The sequence below is a fragment of the Cydia amplana genome, chromosome 26 (assembly GCF_948474715.1).
Source record: "Cydia amplana chromosome 26, ilCydAmpl1.1, whole genome shotgun sequence".
Taxonomy (NCBI): Eukaryota; Metazoa; Arthropoda; class Insecta; order Lepidoptera; family Tortricidae; genus Cydia; species Cydia amplana.
The window spans coordinates 3,070,652-3,093,429 of record NC_086094.1 but is presented as its reverse complement, the minus strand read 5'-3'; the positions used below and the strand labels follow the sequence as shown (position 1 = coordinate 3,093,429).

The window sequence follows — 22,778 nt, the reverse complement described above, 5'->3', positions numbered from 1 at the left end:
CAAATATCAAATATCAACATTTATTCAGCAAATAGGCTACAAGGGCACATTTACACGTCAATATGGAATTTACATACAGCAAAAAAAAAACACATCAATAATTATAAAATACAACTAAGCCGTAAATATCAAATCAAAGTAACATAGAGATGTATAAAGCCTCTAAATGTCGAATTACAAAAAACGCAATAACAATAGTATTGAAAAAAAAAACACAAAGATACAATCTACTATTAAACCCCCAGGTTCGTGAAATGCCGCGGCATTCAGTTCGCGGCCAACGTGCAACGTGAACGGCCCCAGCAATATGGCCACGCCCTCTTGTGGGGCTCCAAACAGCTCAGCCTGGCCTACTCTGCGCAGTACGCGCAGTACGCAGGTAACTCCCACTGCTGAAACTTTGTTCCACCCCCTAAAGAGTTTGGAATGGGTCTCTATTGTGTCCCAAAATGTTTTAAGTTATATTCATATTCATATTTATTTATTGCATAATGTATAGTTTGCCCGCATTTTCGTTAGTCATAATTCATTTGGTTCAGAAACGTCTCACTTTACAGGATTGCCATAAAATAAACTTAACCTAACCTAACCTCTCTATACCTTACGAAAATCCTGAAAGTTAACAGTTTCAGTTTTATGACTAATTATTATTAATTTTAATTAATTATGACTTAAAACAGCCATTCTCAAAGTGTGTTCCGCGGAACCTTAGGGTTCCGCGACACTCCTGCAGGGGTTCCGCAAGAATTTAGAATAATTTAGAATAATAAAATAAGCATAATTATTATGCTTATTAATAAAAAAAATACATTTCTAAAAACTATTGTTTTATTGTAGGGTTCCATCAAGTATTTCGCTTTCCAAAAGGGTTCCGTCAAAAAAAAAACATTGAGAACCGCTGACTTAAAACTTTATGACAAACAATACATTATGACTTAAAACTTTATGGGAAACAATTTGTCTAATTTTGGAATTTGTCAGCCACTCGAAATTAGACAAATTCAGATTTTCTTTAAGATTCGAATCTAACAGTAAAACATCCTTGAAGTTTTACTGTTAGATTCGACTTTTGAAACTGTAAAACTGCTTCGATCGGAATATATTATGAATGGTTAGCGTTGTTGTACTAAACACTTTCGATTTACTCGCCCGCCTAAGAGTGCAACTAGTGGCCCATACGTAAATACCTTAAAACTAGCATGTACATATTATGAAAATATAACTAAACACTAAAAATCACATGATTGCGATGAATTACGCAACCCCGCAGTGGTAGTATTAATGAATGAATGAATGAAATCTTTTATTTCAGGCAGAGTACATAGATACATAAATACCTTAAAATCCAGCATACATATTATAAATATATAACTAAACACTAAAAAAAAACACATTATGATTGCGATGCATTACGCAACCCCGCAGTGTCAGGGAGCCGGCCGCGGAACCGCCTAAACTTGACACCCTTCGGCCAAAACTCCTAGATGTTCAGTCGGAACCGTCACCACAAACGAATTAAAATTCGCATTGTGTCGAGATTCCAATTTCGCGACCCTCGGGATGAATCCGGTTTTTGCTTTCACATACTTTACGATATCATCGACCTTCGTAAGGTAGTGTAGACGGGACATAATGTACCCTTGGAACGCGAGTCCGACTCGCACGTGGCCGGTTTTTTCTAACTACATATTTTTTATGGTCAGGCTTCGTGGGCACCCAGCACCTGCACGCGCTGGTGCGGCTGCTCGGCTACCAGGGCGTGGCCGTGGTGGTGTCGGAGCTGCTGGGCGTGGCCCGGGGCCTGCTGCACGGGTCCCTGGCGCAGTTCACGCGCGCGCTGCACGCCGCCATGCCGCGACACTGCAAGCTGCCGCGCTACGACTACGGGTCCAACGGTGAGTACACTATACTAGGGGAGGCTGAAGCGCTGGTGCGGCTGCTCGGCTACCAGGGCGTCGCCACAAAATAGATACAGTACAGAAATCAATCTACATACAAAGTGCGCTCGAGCAACGCACACATAGACACTGCTCACGGACACGATATCTCGGACCGGTTGGGGCCAGTGCGAGCGCGAGTGCCATCCGCTTGAGACACGCGTCTGTGAACTTTTTTGTGCAATAATGGAGAAACAAAAACAAAGTTATTACAACTGTTCAGTGGACGGTTGTTTAAATTCAACATCAAACGGTGAATTGTCGTTTTTTAAGCTACCAGTGGTTTCAGAGAGGTAAGTAGGTATCTGCTTGTATTTCGATGGTTCGTTTTAACGTTAAACAGAACAGTTAGGTAGGTAGGTAAGCACCCGCCCCTGGCCATGCCGCGACACTGCAAGCTGCCGCGCTACGACTACGGATCCAACGGTAAATACACTATACTAGCGATCCGCCCCGGCTTCGCGCGGGTTAACAGATTATACATAAACCTTCCTCTTGAATCACTATCTATTTAAAAAAAAGCGGCCAAGTGCGAGTCGGACTCGCCCATGAAGGGTTCCGTATTTAGGCGATTTATGACGTATAAAAAAAAAACTACTTACTAGATCTCGTTCAAACCAATTTTAGGTGGAAGTTTACATGGTAATGTACATCATATATTTTTTTTAGTTTTATCATTCTCTTATTTTAGAAGTTACAGGGGGGGGACACATTTTACCACTTTGGAAGTGTCTCTCGCGCAAACTATTCAGTTTAGAAAAAAATTATATTAGAAACCTCAATATCATTTTGGAAGACCTATCCATAGATACCCCACACGTATGGGTTTGATGAAAAATTTATTTTGAGTTTCAGTTCGAAGTATGGGGAACCCCAAAAATTTATTGTTTTTTTTTTCTATTTTTGTGTGAAAATCTTAATGCGGTTCACAGAATACATCTACTTACCAAGTTTCAACAGTATAGTTCTTATAGTTTCGGAGAAAAGTGGCTGTGACATACGGACAGACAGACAGACGGACAGACAGACAGACATGACGAATCTATAAGGGTTCCGTTTTTTGCCATTTGGCTACGGAACCCTAAAAACCGCTTCAAAATCCGTTGCGTAGTTTTAAAGATCTAAGCATACATAGGGACAGACAGACAGCGGGAAGCGACTTTGTTTTATACTATTTACTGATGCGAAAGTGTCTGTGTCTAGTGTCACCTCTTCACGCTTAGACCGCTAAACGGATTTAGTTTAAATTTGGCATAGAGATAGTTTGAATCCCGGGGAAGGACATAGGATAGTTTTTGTCGGAAGTCATCCCTAAAGAGGGTGAAAAGGGAGGTGGAAATGAGAAAATTTATGAATTGCCTGTTAATTGGTGTAAGCAATTATGCATATTATACCCAAAATCATTGCCATTAGATTTTATCCAGGCGCTGTACTTACTTTAACTGCTGGTACTAATTCCACGTAGTGGTAGTCGTGGGCAAAAGCTAGTGGGTTAGTCAACTTTTTCTTGTCACACGTTGCTATGGTTACGGTCTCCTGAGTCACTCTTAAAATTCTAGGTTTTTCGTATTTATATGAACCAAACTTGCATTTTATGGTAGTAATAAGACCTTTCCATAATGGGACATCTACTGAGCATGTTAGTAGAACATGGTACAGCAGTTCCTCTAACAATCTATGCTACTATTGTCTCCTCGCTGATGGGACAGAATAACAACAAGAAATAGTTGATTGACCCTAGTATACAATATACCGTGTAGGTTCCAAATGTAGGAAAATTAAGAAGTTCATTGCGGCACTACCACACTTTATTTCATAAAAGTCTGTGTAAAATTGACTTAGACTGACTGTAAGAAGTTTTAGCAAATTTTACAAGACTGCTCTGCATAGTACAAATATATACAATAATAAATATTTGTTTCAGGCGTCCTGGGCTACTACCACGCACAGTTGACAGATATCGTGCAGTACCCCGACGCGCGCACGGAACTGTTCCACGCGTTCCGGGAGCTCGGCAACATCATACTGTTCTGCATGCTGGTCGAACAGGTGAGACGGCAATACTACGGAGCGAGAGAGACGGCACTACTACCACGCACAGTTGACAGATATCGTGCAGTACCCCGACGCGCGCACGGAACTGTTCCACGCGTTCCGGGAGCTCGGCAACATCATACTGTTCTGCATGCTGGTCGAACAGGTGAGACGGCAATACTACGGAGCGAGAGAGACGGCACTACTACCACGCACAGTTGACAGATATCGTGCAGTACCCCGACGCGCGCACGGAACTGTTCCACGCGTTCCGGGAGCTCGGCAACATCATACTGTTCTGCATGCTGGTCGAACAGGTGAGACGGCGATACTACGGAGCGAGAGAGACGGCACTACTACCACGCACAGTTGACAGATATCGTGCAGTACCCCGACGCGCGCACGGAACTGTTCCACGCGTTCCGGGAGCTCGGCAACATCATACTGTTCTGCATGCTGGTCGAACAGGTGAGACGGCAATACTACGGAGCGAGAGAGACGGCACTACTACCACGCACAGTTGACAGATATCGTGCAGTACCCCGACGCGCGCACGGAACTGTTCCACGCGTTCCGGGAGCTCGGCAACATCATACTGTTCTGCATGCTGGTCGAACAGGTGAGACGGCAATACTACGGAGCGAGAGAGACGGCACTACTACCACGCACAGTTGACAGATATCGTGCAGTACCCCGACGCGCGCACGGAACTGTTCCACGCGTTCCGGGAGCTCGGCAACATCATACTGTTCTGCATGCTGGTCGAACAGGTGAGACGGCAATACTACGGAGCGAGAGAGACGGCACTACTACCACGCACAGTTGACAGATATCGTGCAGTACCCCGACGCGCGCACGGAACTGTTCCACGCGTTCCGGGAGCTCGGCAACATCATACTGTTCTGCATGCTGGTCGAACAGGTGAGACGGCAATACTACGGAGCGAGAGAGACGGCACTACTACCACGCACAGTTGACAGATATCGTGCAGTACCCCGACGCGCGCACGGAACTGTTCCACGCGTTCCGGGAGCTCGGCAACATCATACTGTTCTGCATGCTGGTCGAACAGGTGAGACGGCGATACTAGGGAGCGAGAGAGACGGCACTACTACCACGCACAGTTGACAGATATCGTGCAGTACCCCGACGCGCGCACGGAACTGTTCCACGCGTTCCGGGAGCTCGGCAACATCATACTGTTCTGCATGCTGGTCGAACAGGTGAGACGGCAATACTACGGAGCGAGAGAGACGGCACTACTACCACGCACAGTTGACAGATATCGTGCAGTACCCCGACGCGCGCACGGAACTGTTCCACGCGTTCCGGGAGCTCGGCAACATCATACTGTTCTGCATGCTGGTCGAACAGGTGAGACGGCAATACTACGGAGCGAGAGAGACGGCACTACTACCACGCACAGTTGACAGATATCGTGCAGTACCCCGACGCGCGCACGGAACTGTTCCACGCGTTCCGGGAGCTCGGCAACATCATACTGTTCTGCATGCTGGTCGAACAGGTGAGACGGCAATACTACGGAGCGAGAGAGACGGCACTACTACCACGCACAGTTGACAGATATCGTGCAGTACCCCGACGCGCGCACGGAACTGTTCCACGCGTTCCGGGAGCTCGGCAACATCATACTGTTCTGCATGCTGGTCGAACAGGTGAGACGGCGATACTAGGGAGCGAGAGAGACGGCACTACTACCACGCACAGTTGACAGATATCGTGCAGTACCCCGACGCGCGCACGGAACTGTTCCACGCGTTCCGGGAGCTCGGCAACATCATACTGTTCTGCATGCTGGTCGAACAGGTGAGACGGCAATACTACGGAGCGAGAGAGACGGCACTACTACCACGCACAGTTGACAGATATCGTGCAGTACCCCGACGCGCGCACGGAACTGTTCCACGCGTTCCGGGAGCTCGGCAACATCATACTGTTCTGCATGCTGGTCGAACAGGTGAGACGGCAATACTACGGAGCGAGAGAGACGGCACTACTACCACGCACAGTTGACAGATATCGTGCAGTACCCCGACGCGCGCACGGAACTGTTCCACGCGTTCCGGGAGCTCGGCAACATCATACTGTTCTGCATGCTGGTCGAACAGGTGAGACGGCAATACTACGGAGCGAGAGAGACGGCACTACTACCACGCACAGTTGACAGATATCGTGCAGTACCCCGACGCGCGCACGGAACTGTTCCACGCGTTCCGGGAGCTCGGCAACATCATACTGTTCTGCATGCTGGTCGAACAGGTGAGACGGCAATACTACGGAGCGAGAGAGACGGCACTACTACCACGCACAGTTGACAGATATCGTGCAGTACCCCGACGCGCGCACGGAACTGTTCCACGCGTTCCGGGAGCTCGGCAACATCATACTGTTCTGCATGCTGGTCGAACAGGTGAGACGGCAATACTACGGAGCGAGAGAGACGGCACTACTACCACGCACAGTTGACAGATATCGTGCAGTACCCCGACGCGCGCACGGAACTGTTCCACGCGTTCCGGGAGCTCGGCAACATCATACTGTTCTGCATGCTGGTCGAACAGGTGAGACGGCAATACTACGGAGCGAGAGAGACGGCACTACTACCACGCACAGTTGACAGATATCGTGCAGTACCCCGACGCGCGCACGGAACTGTTCCACGCGTTCCGGGAGCTCGGCAACATCATACTGTTCTGCATGCTGGTCGAACAGGTGAGACGGCGATACTACGGAGCGAGAGAGACGGCACTATTTGAGACAATATTTGAGATAGTTTATTGATCAATTTTGTATGTTTAGGCGCTGAGCCAGGAGGAGGTGACGGACCTACTGCACGCGGCGCCCTTCCAGAACATACTGCCGAGACCCTTTGCAGCTGGTAAGCTAACATCCTAAAACATATTATATTATAGTCTTTTTTCTACTCCCGTACTTTTATTTGTCATTTAAAGGGTTGTGCACACACCTTTAAAACCCTAGCTTATAGTTGTCAAGACAAGTCTTTAGTCTATTCCCCAATAAAGAATTTGTGCATACACGCAGTATCTTTTTGGCGATTTTACGATACTTCGTGTAATGACCACTTAAAAAATATTGAATGAAATACAGTGTTGCCAACCTTATTTTAAATGTCATCTCTGATAAATAAGTGAACCATAGACATGTTTTTTTTAATTTCATTCATTCATTCTTTTCCCGCCCGTACCCTCCATTTTTGCTACTTCTTTGTAATTGTAATTTGTTAAATTTACAATTTTATTTCGAAGTAAATGCTTGGTCGTAGAAAAAGTATTGTATGCAACCGTTGTTTAACCGAGTCAAAAAATACTCGTGACGTCTTTATTAACAATTTTCGGTTTCGCCTCAAATCGCCTTTTTTGACCTCTCTTAAACAACGGTTGCATACAATACTATTATGCAACCGTTGTATTTCTTATACAAAGAAGGCCAAAGAAGGCGATTAGCGTGGGTTTACACCACGCTTACGCCACGAGCGAGTAATGAAATTAATTTCTGACCCATTTTGTCTTTTCACAGTGACAATCTATATGAAAGTCGCTAGGCGACTTAATCAATGAATTTATTAATAATTTCTCCATGCAGTTTCGCAGCTCGCTGTACAGTACATTATTGTCGAGGCTCGGAAGTCCCTCTGGCCACGTGGTCCTACCACCTTTGTCCTACCGGTCGGACCACATGAACTTTTTTTTCCGATTGATCCTACCAAACTATCGGACTATTGGAACCGTAATTTTCTTAGACCACGTGGTCCTACCGATAGGACCATATGAACTTTTGTTTTCCGATTGATCCGATTGATCGGACTACCAAGAATTAGAATTCCGCTTCGTCCTACCGGTCGGACCACATGAACTTTTTTTTTTCCGATTTATCCGATTGATCGGACTACCAAGAGTTAGAATTCCGCTTCGTCCTACCGATCAGACCACATGAACTCATTTTTACCTGTAGTATGATAGATTTGTTATCGCTGCCGTACATAGTAGGTACAGTCAGCCAAGAAAGTGGTCTACCACTTCTCGACTCTATTACTATGTACGGCAGCGATAACAAATCTATCATACTACAGGTAAAAATGAGTTCATGTGGTCTGATCGGTAGGACGAAGCGGAATTCTAACTCTTGGTAGTCCGATCAATCGGATAAATCGGAAAAAAAAAGTTCATGTGGTCCGACCGGTAGGACGAAGCGGAATTATAATTCTTGGTAGTCCGATCAATCGGATCAATCGGAAAAAAAAGTTCATGTGGTCCGACCAGTAGGACAAAGGCGGTAGGACCACGTGGCCAGAGGGTCGGAAGTAGCTACTTGCTGGCTGAGGATTCATTTTAAACGGACGACCTTGGGAGTCCGTTTAATTGAATCCGAAGCCATCAAGTAGCATTCCAGCCGAGTAATATATAGTGCTTTTTTCTAAAATGGTGCAAGAAATCGAAATATTTTACAGAAGAAACGTTCTAATTTTCACAAAAAAGTTAAACCATTAAAACGATTTGCTATGACGCCTTTAAAAAAAAATAGAAGTGTATTTTTCTGCTGAAAATATGCCAACCTATTTGAGACACCTAAATAGTCGCGGTACCAACATTATAATATAAATTATAATAATAAGTACTGATCGTTTGTTTGGCTGTTTAATGTTTGGAACTTGACAAGTAATGAAAAGGTCATGGCTTTCATAGGTGGAGAGTTGTTGTGGACTGTAGATTTTAAATTAAATATCTTCAATAGGAAAAATTTAGTTTTATCACAGACTACATATATACTTACTTTATGGTTTTATTTAGGAAATCACAAAACATACATCTTTGTAGGAAAGAAAATTAATGAAGCGCCGCTATGGCAACGAATAACAATAATTCTTATTATTTTAAATATAGAATCTTTCAATGTTGCTAACAAGTAATGGAATTTGTATGCAACATTGCAGTCCCGAAATCGAGACTGCAATGTTTTAAGATTTTTATTTTTTGACTGACCATAAACTACGCACTTCGCGACCTCTTTTAACTGGCAACGTCGACTTTGCCGTCCATTTTTGAGAAAAGATAAATAAATGAAGAATTGTTTGACATGATGCCAACGGCAGCTTTCTATCACCGCATCGCTCGCCATCGGCAGGGTGTTCATCCACACACCCTAGAACCTAAATGGTCGCGTACTGTGCGGTTTAAGAGGAATTTCCTCCCGCGGACGCTCCGGCTGTGGAATGAGCTCCCTTCCGAGGTTTTCCCGAGGATCTACGGTATGGGGTTCTTCAAAAAAGGAGTGTACAGGTTTTTAAAAAAAGGTCGGCAACGCGCATGTAACACCTCTGGAGTTGCAGGCGTCCATAGGCTACGGTGACTGCTTACCATCAGGCGGCCCGTGTGCTTGTTTGCCACCTATGTGGTATTAAAAAAAATGACTTTTCAGAGGGAGAGAAACCGGAGACGAAACAAAAGCGTCTGGAGGCGAAGTACGCCGCGCTGCAGATAGTTCAGAACGTGGACAAATACGGCACCGCCAAGGTAACCAATAAATATATAAATATTATAGGACATTCGGGTTATTCCCACTAGTTACCACCAAGTTGTTACCACCAACATTTTGGTGATATTTATATTATACTATTTATACTGTTTTTATTAGTATTTAACTATAACAAATATTTCTATTCCCAGTAGTAAAAGGTGGAAAAAAAAAATCCCAGTAGTTACCACTGGTAACAACTTGGTGGTAACACTGGTAACTAGTGGGAATAACCCGGACATTCATACACAGATTGACTAAGTCCCACAGTAAGCTCAAGAAGGCTTGTGTTGTGGGTACTCAGACATCGATATATATAATATACTAATACATAAAGACTCAGGAACAAATATCTGTGCTCATCACACAAATAAATGCCCTTACCGGGATTGGAACCCAGGACCGCGGCTTCACAGACAGGGTCACTACCCACTAGGCCAGACCAGTCGTCCATAAATTAGACAAATCAGTAACTCTAGGCTGGAGATTCATATTCCGATCGAGATCGACACGAGTTGCGAATTACCTTTTCGCACGTGTATTGTACAACGTTTTACAGTACATATGGCTCTTTAAATTGATGACATAGGCACGTATTGTGCTAGTTAAAGCACTAGGGCGGTAAAGTAGCACTATATGTAATGTAACTATATGTATAAACAGTTGTGCAGAATACAATATATAAACCAATATTATACTAAGCTTGAATCTTGATCGTATGAGTAAAGCCAAGGTACGCCTCTGCTTAAACTTAAAACATATTGATACCCATAAATTCTAGAACCATATATTACTATTTTTTGACAAATAAATAGTTTGAACTTGAAACTCCGTGTAAACAACGATGAAATGTAAACAAAATAGTTCCACAGATAAGATATAAAAACGCGATTTTCGAACAATTCAAACGTGTTGCTAACCCGCGATTTTTCAAATTTGCCGCCTTTTTCTACTGACAAGATTTGCTTGATCAATATATGCGCATATGTTTGAGAAAACGTAAGTGTAAGGCCTGAGTGGACGCTCGCTCTGTGGGCTCACGCGTGCTGTGAGCAGCGTGCACTAAGGCCGCTCCTATACGTGCGCATTTGTTTAACATGCACGCCGCACGCCCCGCCCCGCTGCACGCACAACAAGAGCGTCCACTCAGGCCGTACACTTACATTATTGAACTGATATATTCGCAGCAACACCAAGAGCCAGGTGGGAAGACGACATCACACACGCGGCTGGCAAACAATGGATGACACAAGCCAACGATAGAGACCATTGGTCATCTCTGGAGGAGGCCTTTACCCTCAGCTAAGAGGGGTTCTCGCCTGACATTGCTTCACTTTATTATTATATTATATTACCATTGACTATTGACATTTAAATTACTATCTGTATTTTGATGACTGTATTATCTTATTTTTTTATATTTTTTATTATTCTAGTATGAAATGACATGAAAATATTCAATTTAATTAAATGTATTAAACTTAATGAGTAATTATCACAAAAAAAATGCATGATAGAATAGGGACCTATAGAAATGTACTGTGACTTTCTACGAAGCATGTCTTTATGTGATAATTAATACTATGTTATGTGACTGTATATTTTATATTCGCGAGCAATAAAAGGCTTTTTTATTTTTATTTTATTTTATTTATATTCGCAGCAAAGCCAGCTAGCCCGCGAAGGCGACCTGCTGACCCGCGAGCGGCTCTGCTGCGGGCTGTCGCTGTTCTCGGTGGTGCTCCGTAGGCTACGGGGTTGTCTCACCGCGCCGGCCTGGCCCCTGCCCCCCGCCGCGCCGCACGCCGCGCCCCTACACGCCGACGACACCAACGAGTTCCACAGGTACTTTGAGGCCGTCAAATAACAACACCCAGTACTTTCAGTTGGTTATATATACAGGGTGTAATCTAAAACGTGATACAAGATAATCAAACCCGAATCTTTTCATGATTTTGAACAACTTTTACTATGGGGTCAATTTTGTAATATTAAAAAAAAAATGAGCTGTTCCATAGAAATGGTCAAGGAGAGGTAGACAAAAATGTATGGCAAACATTTTTTTTATTGTTAATTTACAAAGTTGACCCCATAGTAAAAGTTGTTCAAAACCATGAAAAGATTCAGGTTTGATTATCTTGTATCACGTTTTAGACTACACCCTGTATTAATATATTTGTAGGTATTTATATATATATATATATATATATATATATATATATATATATAATATAATTGTTGGATATATAATTGTTTCGTATATTTATACATGTATATGCCTTTGCACCTAATGCATCGCATCGTATTTAGTTATGTTTCTAGGGTTAGCTACTTCTTTTAAGTCTCGCCGTCATGTACAATTTATCTTAGTTTGACTACCATTTCATAATGTATCTCTCAGTTACTTAAAGGTTAGCTGGAAGAGATCCCTTAACGGGATAAGTTCGCCTTTGTACACATTTACTGGATTATCTCTGTGTTATGTACTTGTTTTGTGCAATAAAGTGTTTACTACTACTACTACTTCCTTCCTTCATATGTGGCTATCCAGCAGAGAAGGGTCCTTATGCTTTATCTGCAATAAGAATAGTTGGACAAACCGATTTGTCAGTCAGTAAGAAATTGGAAAACTATACTCGCCTTTTCTTTTGGGTGCTGGTACTAGTGTAAGATAAAGATAGTATGATTCTCTCTGTCTATGTTTGAAATGAGACACTCCTTTGACAAACTATAAACAGGTACCTAGTTCGAGCTTATAATTGCACGACGATTTATTTTATATTGTAGGACGAATTCATGAGTTAACTTAAACTGTATATTGTTTGTTAGAATATCCCGTATTTGATAATGTACTCTTGAGGATCATAATATTAATTCTTGTGTCTTCTTCCTCGCGTTGTCCCGGCATTTTACCACGGCTCATGGGAGCCTGGGGTCTGCTTGACAACTAATCCCAAGAATTGACGTAGGCTCTAGTTTTTACGAAAGCGACTGCCATCTGACCTTCCAACCCAGAGGGGAAACTAGGCCTTATTGGGATTAGTCCGGTTTCCTCACGATGTTTTCCTTCACCGAAAAGCAACTGGTAAATATCGAATGATATTTCGTACATAAGTTCCGAAAAACTCATTGGTACGAGCGGGGGTTTGAACCCGCGACCTCCGGATTGAAAGTCGCACGCTCTTACCGCTAGGCCACCAGCGCTTCTTGTGTATTAACATAATAATTTATAATGCAATGTAATATTATGAAATAAATAAATATCATATCATATCATATCACGACAGTCATCGCAACTACTTCTCATTATCATTATCGGAGATCTTTTTTGTTTACATTTATGTAATATTATGTATATTACACAATACAACATTTGTTATTACATTTATGTAATATTATATAATTTAGTTTTGGATTAAGTCTTATCTCTTTCATGTGTGTGTGTGTGTGTGTGTGTGTGTGTGTGTGTGTGTGTGCGTGTGTGTGTGCGTGTGTGTGTGTGTGTGTGTGTATGTATGTGATGCGTGTTACTTAAGTATATGTTTTTATTACATATTATTATCTATTTGTGAGTTCCTGTAATTGGCTCTATATATCTATTTAAGATTCCATTGTCATTTAGTTAGCTGTTGGATCTCCTTATGTAAATAAATAAATAAATAAAATTATGTATATTTTCAGACTGTGGTCGGCTCTTCAGTTCCTGTACTGCATCCCGGTTACCGACACGCAGTTCACCGTCGAGTAAGTTATACTTTACATAATGCTGATATGTCTGTTCCATCAGGAGCCATGATACAAACTAAAGGTTGCCATAGAAACTGCGTTACCAAATAGGGAGTATTACTGCAATGATTTGCCGCCAGAGCGCAGCACTAGCGCCTTTAGTAAACCATAGAGTAACTTATACCATCACTATACCTTAAACTGTTTTTTGACAAATTTTCACAGACAATCAAATATGACATTGATACATCAAGGCGGTTTGTTTACAAAGGGCCTCCCGGGACACGCGAAATCGAAACTCAGCTATCTGCCTCTTTATCGCTCGAATATGCAAGAGTGATGGAGAGGTTAGATAACAAAATTTCGACTCTCTCGTTTGCGGTAGACCCTTAGATTGTGACTTATTGTGGGAGTGGCGCTCCCTACGCAGAGTTTCGCGTAATATTCCCTATTAACGTAGTCACACATATCGCAATTAAGGATGTTGCGAATATCCGCGTCCGCATCCGCAACCGCGGAACTTCCGCATTATTTTTAACATCCGCATCTACATCCGCATCCGCATAAAATCGATGCGGATTTAATGCGGATGCGGATGTGGAACAGGTCGGTACAGGAACGTCTTAGCATCGGGGTAAGTGCTATAAACTGCTAGGTAATTTCGTCATTAGCCAAAAAAACCTATTAGAAATTTGCAGTTAAGCGTGAGCGGGACTTAATGTACGAAACCCTTGGAACGCGAGTCCGACTCGCACTTGGCCGGTTTTTTGAAATAAAAATTACTAAAATGTAATATTTGACGTTTTTTATGTACCTATCTTGACATCCGCGGATGTGAGCCTTTAAAAATCCGCATCCGCATCCGCGGATGTCAAAAAATCGGCATCCGCAACATCCCTCATCGCAATAAGGATTTTATTTTACATTTATCCATTTCTGATTTCGTAATCGTCTCGCAGGGAACTGTTCGGTGAAGGTCTGCACTGGGCAGGCTGCACCATCGTGGCCCTGCTGGGGCAGCAGCGCCGCTTCGAGGCTCTAGACTTCTGCTACCACATCCTCAGGGTGCAGCGGGTCGATGGCAAAGACGAGTTGGTCAAGGGGATCGTGAGTATCTTCTAGAACTGTTCGGGGAGGGCTCCACTGGGCAGGCTGCACCATCGTGGCCCTGCTGGGGCAGCAGCGCCGCTTCGAGGCCCTAGACTTCTGCTACCACATCCTCAGGGTGCAGCGGGTCGATGGCAAAGACGAGTTGGTCAAGGGGATCGTGAGTATCTTCTAGAACTGTTCGGGGAGGGCTCCACTGGGCAGGCTGCACCATCGTGGCCCTGCTGGGGCAGCAGCGCCGCTTCGAGGCCCTAGACTTCTGCTACCACATCCTCAGGGTGCAGCGGGTCGATGGCAAAGACGAGTTGGTCAAGGGGATCGTGAGTATCTTCTAGAACTGTTCGGGGAGGGCTCCACTGGGCAGGCTGCACCATCGTGGCCCTGCTGGGGCAGCAGCGCCGCTTCGAGGCCCTAGACTTCTGCTACCACATCCTCAGGGTGCAGCGGGTCGATGGCAAAGACGAGTTGGTCAAGGGGATCGTGAGTATCTTCTAGAACTGTTCGGGGAGGGCTCCACTGGGCAGGCTGCACCATCGTGGCCCTGCTGGGGCAGCAGCGCCGCTTCGAGGCCCTAGACTTCTGCTACCACATCCTCAGGGTGCAGCGGGTCGATGGCAAAGACGAGTTGGTCAAGGGGATCGTGAGTATCTTCTAGAACTGTTCGGGGAGGGCTCCACTGGGCAGGCTGCACCATCGTGGCCCTGCTGGGGCAGCAGCGCCGCTTCGAGGCCCTAGACTTCTGCTACCACATCCTCAGGGTGCAGCGGGTCGATGGCAAAGACGAGTTGGTCAAGGGGATCGTGAGTATCTTCTAGAACTGTTCAGTGAAGGTCTGCACTGGGCAGGCTCCACTATCGTGACTTTGCTGGGGCAGCAGCGCCGCTTCGAGGCCCTAGACTTCTGCTACCACATCCTCAGGGTGCAGCGGGTCGATGGCAAAGACGAGTTGGTCAAGGGGATCGTGAGTATCTTCTAGAACTGTTCGGGGAGGGCTCCACTGGGCAGGCTGCACTATCGTGGCCCTGCTGGGGCAGCAGCGCCGCTTCGAGGCCCTAGACTTCTGCTACCACATCCTCAGGGTGCAGCGGGTCGATGGCAAAGACGAGTTGGTCAAGGGGATCGTGAGTATCTTCTAGAACTGTTCGGGGAGGGCTCCACTGGGCAGGCTGCACTATCGTGGCTTTGCTGGGGCAGCAGCGCCGCTTCGAGGCCCTAGACTTCTGCTACCACATCCTCAGGGTGCAGCGGGTCGATGGCAAAGACGAGTTGGTCAAGGGGATCGTGAGTATCTTCTAGAACTGTTCGGGGAGGGCTCCACTGGGCAGGCTGCACTATCGTGGCCCTGCTGGGGCAGCAGCGCCGCTTCGAGGCCCTAGACTTCTGCTACCACATCCTCAGGGTGCAGCGGGTCGATGGCAAAGACGAGTTGGTCAAGGGGATCGTGAGTATCTTCTAGAACTGTTCGGGGAGGGCTCCACTGGGCAGGCTGCACTATCGTGGCTTTGCTGGGGCAGCAGCGCCGCTTCGAGGCCCTAGACTTCTGCTACCACATCCTCAGGGTGCAGCGGGTCGATGGCAAAGACGAGTTGGTCAAGGGGATCGTGAGTATCTTCTAGAACTGTTCGGGGAGGGCTCCACTGGGCAGGCTGCACTATCGTGGCTTTGCTGGGGCAGCAGCGCCGCTTCGAGGCCCTAGACTTCTGCTACCACATCCTCAGGGTGCAGCGGGTCGATGGCAAAGACGAGTTGGTCAAGGGGATCGTGAGTATCTTCTAGAACTGTTCGGGGAGGGCTCCACTGGGCAGGCTGCACTATCGTGGCCTTGCTGGGGCAGCAGCGCCGCTTCGAGGCCCTAGACTTCTGCTACCACATCCTCAGGGTGCAGCGGGTCGATGGCAAAGACGAGTTGGTCAAGGGGATCGTGAGTATCTTCTAGAACTGTTCGGGGAGGGCTCCACTGGGCAGGCTGCACTATCGTGGCTTTGCTGGGGCAGCAGCGCCGCTTCGAGGCCCTAGACTTCTGCTACCACATCCTCAGGGTGCAGCGGGTCGATGGCAAAGACGAGTTGGTCAAGGGGATCGTGAGTATCTTCTAGAACTGTTCGGGGAGGGCTCCACTGGGCAGGCTGCACTATCGTGGCTTTGCTGGGGCAGCAGCGCCGCTTCGAGGCCCTAGACTTCTGCTACCACATCCTCAGGGTGCAGCGGGTCGATGGCAAAGACGAGTTGGTCAAGGGGATCGTGAGTATCTTCTAGAACTGTTCGGGGAGGGCTCCACTGGGCAGGCTGCACTATCGTGGCTTTGCTGGGGCAGCAGCGCCGCTTCGAGGCCCTAGACTTCTGCTACCACATCCTCAGGGTGCAGCGGGTCGATGGCAAAGACGAGTTGGTCAAGGGGATCGTGAGTATCTTCTAGAACTGTTCGGGGAGGGCTCCACTGGGCAGGCTGCACTATCGTGGCTTTGCTGGGGCAGCAGCGCCGCTTCGAGGCCCTAGACTTCTGCTACCACATCCTCAGGGTGCAGCGGGTCGATGGCAAAGACGAGTTGGTCAAGGGGATCGTGAGTATCTTCTAGAACTGTTCGGGGAGGGCTCCACTGGGCAGGCTGCACTATCGTGGCTTTGCTGGGGCAGCAGCGCCGCTTCGAGGCCCTAGACTTCTGCTACCACATCCTCAGGGTGCAGCGGGTCGATGGCAAAGACGAGTTGGTCAAGGGGATCGTGAGTATCTTCTAGAACTGTTCGGGGAGGGCTCCACTGGGCAGGCTGCACTATCGTGGCTTTGCTGGGGCAGCAGCGCCGCTTCGAGGCCCTAGACTTCTGCTACCACATCCTCAGGGTGCAGCGGGTCGATGGCAAAGACGAGTTGGTCAAGGGGATCGTGAGTATCTTCTAGAACTGTTCGGGGAGGGCTCCACTGGGCAGGCTGCACTATCGTGGCTTTGCTGGGGCAGCAGCGCCGCTTCGAGGCCCTAGACTTCTGCTACCACATCCTCAGGGTGCAGCGGGTCGATGGCAAAGACGAGTTGGTCAAGGGGATCGTGAGTATCTTCTAGAACTGTTCGGGGAGGGCTCCACTGGGCAGGCTGCACTATCGTGGCTTTGCTGGGGCAGCAGCGCCGCTTCGAGGCCCTAGACTTCTGCTACCACATCCTCAGGGTGCAGCGGGTCGATGGCAAAGACGAGTTGGTCAAGGGGATCGTGAGTATCTTCTAGAACTGTTCGGGGAGGGCTCCACTGGGCAGGCTGCACTATCGTGGCTTTGCTGGGGCAGCAGCGCCGCTTCGAGGCCCTAGACTTCTGCTACCACATCCTCAGGGTGCAGCGGGTCGATGGCAAAGACGAGTTGGTCAAGGGGATCGTGAGTATCTTCTAGAACTGTTCGGGGAGGGCTCCACTGGGCAGGCTGCACTATCGTGGCTTTGCTGGGGCAGCAGCGCCGCTTCGAGGCCCTAGACTTCTGCTACCACATCCTCAGGGTGCAGCGGGTCGATGGCAAAGACGAGTTGGTCAAGGGGATCGTGAGTATCTTCTAGAACTGTTCGGGGAGGGCTCCACTGGGCAGGCTGCACTATCGTGGCTTTGCTGGGGCAGCAGCGCCGCTTCGAGGCCCTAGACTTCTGCTACCACATCCTCAGGGTGCAGCGGGTCGATGGCAAAGACGAGTTGGTCAAGGGGATCGTGAGTATCTTCTAGAACTGTTCGGGGAGGGCTCCACTGGGCAGGCTGCACTATCGTGGCTTTGCTGGGGCAGCAGCGCCGCTTCGAGGCCCTAGACTTCTGCTACCACATCCTCAGGGTGCAGCGGGTCGATGGCAAAGACGAGTTGGTCAAGGGGATCGTGAGTATCTTCTAGAACTGTTCGGGGAGGGCTCCACTGGGCAGGCTGCACTATCGTGGCTTTGCTGGGGCAGCAGCGCCGCTTCGAGGCCCTAGACTTCTGCTACCACATCCTCAGGGTGCAGCGGGTCGATGGCAAAGACGAGTTGGTCAAGGGGATCGTGAGTATCTTCTAGAACTGTTCGGGGAGGGCTCCACTGGGCAGGCTGCACTATCGTGGCTTTGCTGGGGCAGCAGCGCCGCTTCGAGGCCCTAGACTTCTGCTACCACATCCTCAGGGTGCAGCGGGTCGATGGCAAAGACGAGTTGGTCAAGGGGATCGTGAGTATCTTCTAGAACTGTTCGGGGAGGGCTCCACTGGGCAGGCTGCACTATCGTGGCTTTGCTGGGGCAGCAGCGCCGCTTCGAGGCCCTAGACTTCTGCTACCACATCCTCAGGGTGCAGCGGGTCGATGGCAAAGACGAGTTGGTCAAGGGGATCGTGAGTATCTTCTAGAACTGTTCGGGGAGGGCTCCACTGGGCAGGCTGCACTATCGTGGCTTTGCTGGGGCAGCAGCGCCGCTTCGAGGCCCTAGACTTCTGCTACCACATCCTCAGGGTGCAGCGGGTCGATGGCAAAGACGAGTTGGTCAAGGGGATCGTGAGTATCTTCTAGAACTGTTCGGGGAGGGCTCCACTGGGCAGGCTGCACTATCGTGGCTTTGCTGGGGCAGCAGCGCCGCTTCGAGGCCCTAGACTTCTGCTACCACATCCTCAGGGTGCAGCGGGTCGATGGCAAAGACGAGTTGGTCAAGGGGATCGTGAGTATCTTCTAGAACTGTTCGGGGAGGGCTCCACTGGGCAGGCTGCACTATCGTGGCTTTGCTGGGGCAGCAGCGCCGCTTCGAGGCCCTAGACTTCTGCTACCACATCCTCAGGGTGCAGCGGGTCGATGGCAAAGACGAGTTGGTCAAGGGGATCGTGAGTATCTTCTAGAACTGTTCGGGGAGGGCTCCACTGGGCAGGCTGCACTATCGTGGCTTTGCTGGGGCAGCAGCGCCGCTTCGAGGCCCTAGACTTCTGCTACCACATCCTCAGGGTGCAGCGGGTCGATGGCAAAGACGAGTTGGTCAAGGGGATCGTGAGTATCTTCTAGAACTGTTCGGGGAGGGCTTCACTGGGCAGGCTGCACTATCGTGGCTTTGCTGGGGCAGCAGCGCCGCTTCGAGGCCCTAGACTTCTGCTACCACATCCTCAGGGTGCAGCGGGTCGATGGCAAAGACGAGTTGGTCAAGGGGATCGTGAGTATCTTCTAGAACTGTTCGGGGAGGGCTCCACTGGGCAGGCTGCACTATCGTGGCTTTGCTGGGGCAGCAGCGCCGCTTCGAGGCCCTAGACTTCTGCTACCACATCCTCAGGGTGCAGCGGGTCGATGGCAAAGACGAGTTGGTCAAGGGGATCGTGAGTATCTTCTAGAACTGTTCGGGGAGGGCTCCACTGGGCAGGCTGCACTATCGTGGCTTTGCTGGGGCAGCAGCGCCGCTTCGAGGCCCTAGACTTCTGCTACCACATCCTCAGGGTGCAGCGGGTCGATGGCAAAGACGAGTTGGTCAAGGGGATCGTGAGTATCTTCTAGAACTGTTCGGGGAGGGCTCCACTGGGCAGGCTGCACTATCGTGGCTTTGCTGGGGCAGCAGCGCCGCTTCGAGGCCCTAGACTTCTGCTACCACATCCTCAGGGTGCAGCGGGTCGATGGCAAAGACGAGTTGGTCAAGGGGATCGTGAGTATCTTCTAGAACTGTTCGGGGAGGGCTCCACTGGGCAGGCTGCACTATCGTGGCTTTGCTGGGGCAGCAGCGCCGCTTCGAGGCCCTAGACTTCTGCTACCACATCCTCAGGGTGCAGCGGGTCGATGGCAAAGACGAGTTGGTCAAGGGGATCGTGAGTATCTTCTAGAACTGTTCGGGGAGGGCTCCACTGGGCAGGCTGCACTATCGTGGCTTTGCTGGGGCAGCAGCGCCGCTTCGAGGCCCTAGACTTCTGCTACCACATCCTCAGGGTGCAGCGGGTCGATGGCAAAGACGAGTTGGTCAAGGGGATCGTGAGTATCTTCTAGAACTGTTCGGGGAGGGCTCCACTGGGCAGGCTGCACTATCGTGGCTTTGCTGGGGCAGCAGCGCCGCTTCGAGGCCCTAGACTTCTGCTACCACATCCTCAGGGTGCAGCGGGTCGATGGCAAAGACGAGTTGGTCAAGGGGATCGTGAGTATCTTCTAGAACTGTTCGGGGAGGGCTCCACTGGGCAGGCTGCACTATCGTGGCTTTGCTGGGGCAGCAGCGCCGCTTCGAGGCCCTAGACTTCTGCTACCACATCCTCAGGGTGCAGCGGGTCGATGGCAAAGACGAGTTGGTCAAGGGGATCGTGAGTATCTTCTAGAACTGTTCGGGGAGGGCTCCACTGGGCAGGCTGCACTATCGTGGCTTTGCTGGGGCAGCAGCGCCGCTTCGAGGCCCTAGACTTCTGCTACCACATCCTCAGGGTGCAGCGGGTCGATGGCAAAGACGAGTTGGTCAAGGGGATCGTGAGTATCTTCTAGAACTGTTCGGGGAGGGCTCCACTGGGCAGGCTGCACTATCGTGGCTTTGCTGGGGCAGCAGCGCCGCTTCGAGGCCCTAGACTTCTGCTACCACATCCTCAGGGTGCAGCGGGTCGATGGCAAAGACGAGTTGGTCAAGGGGATCGTGAGTATCTTCTAGAACTGTTCGGGGAGGGCTCCACTGGGCAGGCTGCACTATCGTGGCTTTGCTGGGGCAGCAGCGCCGCTTCGAGGCCCTAGACTTCTGCTACCACATCCTCAGGGTGCAGCGGGTCGATGGCAAAGACGAGTTGGTCAAGGGGATCGTGAGTATCTTCTAGAACTGTTCGGGGAGGGCTCCACTGGGCAGGCTGCACTATCGTGGCTTTGCTGGGGCAGCAGCGCCGCTTCGAGGCCCTAGACTTCTGCTACCACATCCTCAGGGTGCAGCGGGTCGATGGCAAAGACGAGTTGGTCAAGGGGATCGTGAGTATATTCTAGAACTGTTCGGGGAGGGCTCCACTGGGCAGGCTGCACTATCGTGGCTTTGCTGGGGCAGCAGCGCCGCTTCGAGGCCCTAGACTTCTGCTACCACATCCTCAGGGTGCAGCGGGTCGATGGCAAAGACGAGTTGGTCAAGGGGATCGTGAGTATCTTCTAGAACTGTTCGGGGAGGGCTCCACTGGGCAGGCTGCACTATCGTGGCTTTGCTGGGGCAGCAGCGCCGCTTCGAGGCCCTAGACTTCTGCTACCACATCCTCAGGGTGCAGCGGGTCGATGGCAAAGACGAGTTGGTCAAGGGGATCGTGAGTATCTTCTAGAACTGTTCGGGGAGGGCTCCACTGGGCAGGCTGCACTATCGTGGCTTTGCTGGGGCAGCAGCGCCGCTTCGAGGCCCTAGACTTCTGCTACCACATCCTCAGGGTGCAGCGGGTCGATGGCAAAGACGAGTTGGTCAAGGGGATCGTGAGTATCTTCTAGAACTGTTCGGGGAGGGCTCCACTGGGCAGGCTGCACTATCGTGGCCCTGCTGGGGCAGCAGCGCCGCTTCGAGGCCCTAGACTTCTGCTACCACATCCTCAGGGTGCAGCGGGTCGATGGCAAAGACGAGTTGGTCAAGGGGATCGTGAGTATCTTCTAGAACTGTTCGGGGAGGGCTCCACTGGGCAGGCTGCACTATCGTGGCTTTGCTGGGGCAGCAGCGCCGCTTCGAGGCCCTAGACTTCTGCTACCACATCCTCAGGGTGCAGCGGGTCGATGGCAAAGACGAGTTGGTCAAGGGGATCGTGAGTATCTTCTAGAACTGTTCGGGGAGGGCTTCACTGGGCAGGCTGCACTATCGTGGCTTTGCTGGGGCAGCAGCGCCGCTTCGAGGCCCTAGACTTCTGCTACCACATCCTCAGGGTGCAGCGGGTCGATGGCAAAGACGAGTTGGTCAAGGGGATCGTGAGTATCTTCTAGAACTGTTCGGGGAGGGCTCCACTGGGCAGGCTGCACTATCGTGGCTTTGCTGGGGCAGCAGCGCCGCTTCGAGGCCCTAGACTTCTGCTACCACATCCTCAGGGTGCAGCGGGTCGATGGCAAAGACGAGTTGGTCAAGGGGATCGTGAGTATCTTCTAGAACTGTTCGGGGAGGGCTCCACTGGGCAGGCTGCACTATCGTGGCTTTGCTGGGGCAGCAGCGCCGCTTCGAGGCCCTAGACTTCTGCTACCACATCCTCAGGGTGCAGCGGGTCGATGGCAAAGACGAGTTGGTCAAGGGGATCGTGAGTATCTTCTAGAACTGTTCGGGGAGGGCTCCACTGGGCAGGCTGCACTATCGTGGCTTTGCTGGGGCAGCAGCGCCGCTTCGAGGCCCTAGACTTCTGCTACCACATCCTCAGGGTGCAGCGGGTCGATGGCAAAGACGAGTTGGTCAAGGGGATCGTGAGTATCTTCTAGAACTGTTCGGGGAGGGCTCCACTGGGCAGGCTGCACTATCGTGGCTTTGCTGGGGCAGCAGCGCCGCTTCGAGGCCCTAGACTTC

General features: G+C 49.5%; 1 protein-coding gene across 1 annotated transcript in view; it reads left to right on the top strand.

The window, feature by feature from the left end:
* The window catches only part of LOC134660161 (cytoplasmic FMR1-interacting protein), a 94,937-nt gene that overhangs the window by 69,869 nt on the left and 2,290 nt on the right, over window positions 1-22,778 (top strand). The window contains exons 21-28 of the mRNA XM_063515891.1: window positions 246-379; window positions 1,704-1,895; window positions 3,862-3,986; window positions 6,792-6,870; window positions 9,429-9,523; window positions 11,188-11,369; window positions 13,206-13,268; window positions 14,210-14,357. Coding sequence (XP_063371961.1) covers window positions 246-379; window positions 1,704-1,895; window positions 3,862-3,986; window positions 6,792-6,870; window positions 9,429-9,523; window positions 11,188-11,369; window positions 13,206-13,268; window positions 14,210-14,357 — 1,018 coding nt within the window. The remainder of the gene's footprint in view (window positions 1-245; window positions 380-1,703; window positions 1,896-3,861; window positions 3,987-6,791; window positions 6,871-9,428; window positions 9,524-11,187; window positions 11,370-13,205; window positions 13,269-14,209; window positions 14,358-22,778) is intronic.